Source organism: Salmo salar, chromosome 24 (assembly GCF_965601325.2).
Source record: "Salmo salar chromosome 24, fSalSal1, whole genome shotgun sequence".
Classification (NCBI taxonomy): domain Eukaryota; kingdom Metazoa; phylum Chordata; class Actinopteri; order Salmoniformes; family Salmonidae; genus Salmo; species Salmo salar.
This window is the reverse complement of record NC_138314.1, coordinates 1,463,094-1,469,093: the sequence shown is the minus strand read 5'-3', so window position 1 is coordinate 1,469,093 and position 6,000 is coordinate 1,463,094. Positions and strand designations below refer to the sequence as shown.

The 6,000-nt window shown below is 42.4% G+C and overlaps 1 protein-coding gene across 1 annotated transcript in view; it reads left to right on the top strand.

The window, feature by feature from the left end:
* Positions 1 to 242: 242 nt before the first annotated feature.
* Positions 243 to 6,000, top strand: part of LOC145850490 (ras-specific guanine nucleotide-releasing factor 2) — a 63,852-nt gene continuing 58,094 nt past the window's right edge. The window contains exon 1 of the mRNA XM_082968386.1: positions 243 to 890. Within this exon, the coding sequence (XP_082824512.1) occupies positions 615 to 890 (276 nt within the window). The 5' untranslated portion in view covers positions 243 to 614. The remainder of the gene's footprint in view (positions 891 to 6,000) is intronic.

Here is a 6,000-nt window from a genome sequence, read left to right as displayed (position 1 = left end):
AAGTGCTGGGTCAACACCGCATGAACATGAATAAAAACGAAATGAACCCATTTTTAGGTAAACCCAACATTCACGCAACCCAACTGGCTACGTCAAAATAACACAGCATGTGTTGTGTCCAATTTTTTGCCAGCGCTGGGTTACCAAATAACACAAATTAGATGTTTTTTTTAACCCAGCATTTTTCTGTGTACAGAGAGGCGGTGTCAAAGCCAATTGTTGCTGATCTAGGCGGTGATTCGACCACACTGTTTGTCCTCTCCAAGGCTTTCCCCCCTTTCCATTTTCTGCATCTCATAGCCTACTCTTTCCTCCATCTGGGATTTTGTCTACCTTTCTTTTCAACGTTTGGCAGATGTGGACATGGATCATACCTGGGTTTAAGAAGTCGTTGACGGGGTCTCTCTCGAATATGAGTTTCCCCGTAAGAGCTCTGACTTTGGCGGGGCAACTTTCCCGTGCACCTCGGCGCTCAGCCTGGTGATGCTCAGCCTGGTGACCACTTTCCCTCTTCATTCACTGAAAGGGGAAGTTTAAACACACACCGGCGGATTTGGTCTCGCATTCAATAGCCTATACACGGTTTTATAAAAAACAAAAAGGAATAAATTAAAATGCAGAAGAGTGTCAGGTTTAATGAGGGACACGCTATGTTCCTCTCAGTCGTTGCGCGTAAGGAGGGTACCAAGCGCGGTTATTTGAGCAAGAAGACCACGGAGAACAGCAGATGGCACGAGAAGTTCTTTGCGCTGTACCAAAACGTGTTTTTTTACTTCGAAAACGAGCAGAGTGTACGGCCCGCCGGGATTTACCTCTTGGAGGGCTGCACCTGCGAGAGCGTGCCTGTTCCGAAGGTCTCCACTGCGGGAAAAGAGACCCTCGACAAACAGGTGAGAGAGAGACTTACGCAAACTGTGTATCTGTGTGGATGACAAACTTTCCCGCTGCAGCCTAAACTCTGATACCGGTAATCTGTTTTCAGAACAGCTGCCCAGAGCATTCAGTCAACGAGAAAGGGAGAGGTAATGCAGTCTAGTAAAGCAGACGACCAGAACAAGAGAGGGTGGTGAAGTGGACGTTGAGATGATCAGAGTGATGATGGCACTTAATTGGCTTTATGCAGTATTCAAATTGTCAATCCTCTTTTTAAAATGAAAAAGAACTGTATTGTCTTGTCATTGCCAATTAGGTACAATGTGTGCATGGACTGTGTGAACCTATTCCTATAGTGTGTTCCCACCCCTCTATTCCCACCCCTCATGTAGGCCAACACCCTGTGGTTTGGCAGAAAAATGTTATTTTCACTAATATGAAAATGACAGTTGCTGTCCACATTCAAATGTTCCTGTGTGTGAGTCATTTGAATGACATTTTCTGCATGTAGGGAAACCTGTTGAATGCGATCATATCATTGATTCATTTCAGGCTCTATCAAACATAAACAAATAATCTTATGGAATAGAGACAGTTGCTGTTGGAACTATATTTCAGTCACAAGCCATGGGTGCAGTATGTTATTAGATTTTGGCATCAACTAATTATTGCCTTCATATCGATTCTGTTCCTGTTCTATGAGCCTTTGTGGTGACACACACACACATTAAAGAGACAATTGAAAAAAGGAGAGAGAGGGATAGATGACAAAGGCTGGTGTTTAAAGCCTTGAGGAGTAGGCCTGTGTCTCCTGCAGAAAGCTTTTAAAGCCTTGTGTAGGGCTCAGTTAAAGTCTCTCTCTGTTTGTTTGTATGTGTGCATTGCCCCTGGCTATAACCAGCCATGATAACTACTCCCTTTCGGCTCTGCACTGGTCCTAATTGGTCCTCCCCAGGCAAGAGCTGGACAGCTATGGCTAAGCTGACGAGGAGAGAGTAGGATAGGAGAAAGGGAGGAGGAGAGAAGAGATGGAAAGAGGAGAGGATAGGACGGGGGGGAGGAGGAGAGAAGAAATGGGACGAGGAGAGATATAAAATGTGTTAGTCACATACACAGTTCACAGCAAGTACAAAAGTTGCATCGAAACTCTTTTGCGCTAGCTCCCTCAACAATGCAATACCTGAATCAATAATAACAATGAAAAGAGTCAAGTAAAAAATAACAAGTAATAGAAGACGTAGTATGCATAATAGTAATGGACTGTATTTACAAGTATGAAGTGGGTAGTGGAATCAATAGTACAGTTGAAGTCGGAAGTTTACATACACTTAGGTTGGAGACATTAAAACTCGTTTTTCAAACACTCCACAAATTTATTGTTAACAAACTATAGTTTTGGAAAGTCGGTTAGGACATCTTTGTGCATGACAAGTCATTTTTCCAACAATTGTTTACAGACAGATTATTTCACTTATAATTCACTGTATCAGAATTCCAGTGGGCCAGAAGTTTACATACACTAAGTTGACTGTGCCTTTAATCAGCTTGGAAAATTCCAGAAAATTATGTCATGGCTTTAGAAACTTCAGATAGGCTAATTGACATCATTTGAGTCAATTGGAGGTGTACCTGTGGATGTATTTCAAGGCCTACCTTCAAACTCAGTGCCACTTTGCTTGACATCATGGGAAAATCAAAAGAAATCAGCACTTGAGATGAACGCACTTTGGTGCGAAAAGTGCAAATCAATCCCAGAACAACAGCAAAGGACCTTGTGAAGATGCTGGAGGAAACAGGTACAAAAGTATCTATATCCTCTATGGGCTAGGTGGGACGCTAGCGTGCCACCCGTGGTGCACTCCATCAACAGCAGGTGCATTTCAAGAGCGGCAAATTTGAATCCAAATAAATGTCAAAATTCAAATTTTTCAAACATACAACTATTTTACACCCTTTGAAAGATAAACATCTCCTTAATCTAACCACGTTTTACGATTTCAAAAAGGTTTTACGGCGAAAGCATAAATTTAGAGTATGTTAGGACAGTACATTTACAAGAGTTGTGTGTAATGTTTTGTCAATTCAAAGACAGGGTCACCAAAACCATAAAACCAGCTAAAATGATGCACTAACCTTTTACAATCTCCATCAGATGACACTCCTAGGACATTATGTTAGACAATGCATGCATTTTTAGTTCTATCAAGTTCATATTTATATCCAAAAACAGCGTTTTACTATGGCATTGATGTTGAGGAAATCGTTTCCCTCCAATAACCGGCAGTCAAGTCAGCGTCACAAATTAAATAATTAAAATTAGAAAACATTGGTAAAATATTATATTGTCATTTAAAGAATTATAGATTTACATCTCTTGAACGCAATCAACTTGCCAGATTTAAAAATAACCTTACTGGGAAATCACACTTTGCAATAATCTGAGCACTGCGCCCAGAAAAATACGCGTTGCGATACAGACTAGACGTCATGTTGGGGAGATCTAAAATCGAAAATACTATGTAAATAATCCATTACCTTTGATTCTCTTCATCAGATGTCACTTCCAGGTATCACAGGTCCATAACGAATGTAGTTTTGTTCAAAAAAGCTCATCATTTATGTCCAAAAATCTCCGTCTTGTTAGCACATGATCTAAGCCAGCCGGACTTCTCGTCATGAACGAGGGGAAAAAATATATTTACGTTCGTTCAAACATGTCAAACGTTGTATAGCATAAATCATTAGGGCCTTTTTTAACCAGAACATGAATAATATTCAAGGTGGACGAATGCATAGTCTTTTATAACGTATTGGAACGAGGGTACCCAACATGAACTCGCGCGCCAGGTGTCTAATGGGACATCATCGTTCCATGGCTCTTGTTCGGTCAGATCTCCCTCCAGAAGACTCAAAACACTTTGTAAAGGCTGGTGACATCTAGTGGAAGCAATAGGAAGTGCCAAAATATTCCTCAGCCCCTGTGTTTTTCAATGGGATAGGTTTAAAGGCAATACAACACATCAGGTATCCACTTCCTGTCAGAAAATGTCTCAGGGTTTTGCCTGCCAAATGAGTTCTGTTATACTCACAGACACCATTCAAACAGTTTTAGAAAATGTAGGATGTTTTCTATCCATATGTAATAAGTATATGCATATTCTAGTTACTGGGTAGGAGTGGTAACCAGATGAAATCGGGTATGTTTTTTTATCCAGCCGTGTCAATACTGCCCCCTAGCCCTAACAGGATATCCACAGTAAAACAAGTCCTATATTGACATAACCTGAAAGGCCGCTCAACAAGGAAGAAGCCACTGCAGAAAAACTGCCATAAAAAAAACTGACTACGGTTTACAAATGCACATGGGGACAAAGATCGTACTATTTTTTGAGAAATGTCCTCTGGTCTGATGAAACAAAAATAGAACTGTTGGGCCATAATGACCATCGTTATGTTTGGAGGAAAACGGGGGAGGCTTGCAAGCCGAAGAACACCATCCCAACCGTGAAGCACGGGGGTGGCAGCATCATGTTGTGGGGGTGCTTTCCTGCAGGAGGAACTGGTGCACTTCACAAAATAGATAACTACTGAGGAGGGAAAATGTGAATATATTGTAGCAAGAATTCTGTGGATATACTGAAGCAACATCTCAAGATATCAGTCAGGAAGTTAAAGCTTGGTCGCAAATGGGTCTTCCAAATGGACAATTACCCCAAGCATACTTCCAAAGTTGTGAGAAGGAGGAATGGAACTTATTGTGGGAAGCTTGTGGAAGGCTACCGGAAACGTTTGACCCAAGTTAAAGGCAATGCTACCAAATACTAATTGAGTGTATGTAATGTTCTGACCCACAGGGAATGTGATGAAAGAAATAAAAGCTGAAATAAATCATTCTCTCTACTATTATTCTGACATTTGACATTCTTAAAATAAAGTTTTGATCCTAACTGATTTAAGACAGGGAATTGTTACTAGGATTAAATTAAAAAACTGAGTTTAAATGTATTTGGCTAAGGTGTATCTAAACTTCTGACTTCAACTGTATATATTAGAACAGCAGCGTTGACTCTCTGTGTGTGTGTGTGTGTGTGTGTGTGTGTGAAGGGTTGGATGTGTGGGTAGTCGGTGGAAATACTTTCTAAGGTGCATATATTCTCTCCGGTGCAAATAGTCTCTAAGGTGCAGGTCTGTGCAGGGAGACATCTAGGTTTAGCTTTTCAGCAGTCTGATGGCCTGGTGGTAGAAGCTGTCTCTGAGCCTGTTGGTCTGAGACCTGATACTCCGATACTGCTTGCCAGATGGTAAGAGAGTGAGCAGTCCGTTGCTCGGGTGACGGGAGTACTGGTCGATCTTTTGGGCCTTCCTCAAACACCGCCTGGTGTAGATGTCCTGGAGGGCAGGGAGCTCACCCCCAGTGATTTATTGTGCCGTCCGCAACACCTTCTGGAGGGCCTTCCGGTTGAGGGTGGTGCAGTTGCTGTACCAGGTGGTGATGCAGCCTGTCAAGATGCTCTCGATTGTGCAGCTGTAGAACTTCTTTAGGACCCGAGGGCCCATGACACATTTCATCAGACATGATTGGACTATGTCAGGTACTCTGTGATGTGCAAGCCTAGGAACTTTACGCTTTTTACCCTCTCCACTGTAGCCCAGTCAATGACAATAGGGGCATGCTCCTCCCCCTGTTTCATGTAGTCCACGATCAGCTCCTTGGTTTTTCTGACGTTGAGGGAGAGACTGTTTCCCTGGCACCACTACGACAGGACTTTGTTGGCTGTTTCGTCGCTGTCGCCGATCAGGCCCACCATCGTTGTGTCATCTGCAAACTTCATGATGGTGTTGGAGTCATGTTTGGCCATGCAGTCGGAATGGAGAATAACAATGGTCCAACGTATTTTTCCCCCGAGTGAGCCAAGAGATGTGTTGATGGAATTTCGGGAGAACTTTCCTTAGATGTATTTTGTTAAAGTCCTTGGCTACAACGAAAGCGGCCTCAGGATATCCTGTTTCGAATTTGTTGAAAGTCCTGTGTAATTCTTTCAAAATGTACACAGCCGTGATTCAAACACCTGTGAATTTTCTGGGGAGATAATGTGGTCGGCATTTCATCGTGAGGTATTCCAGGTC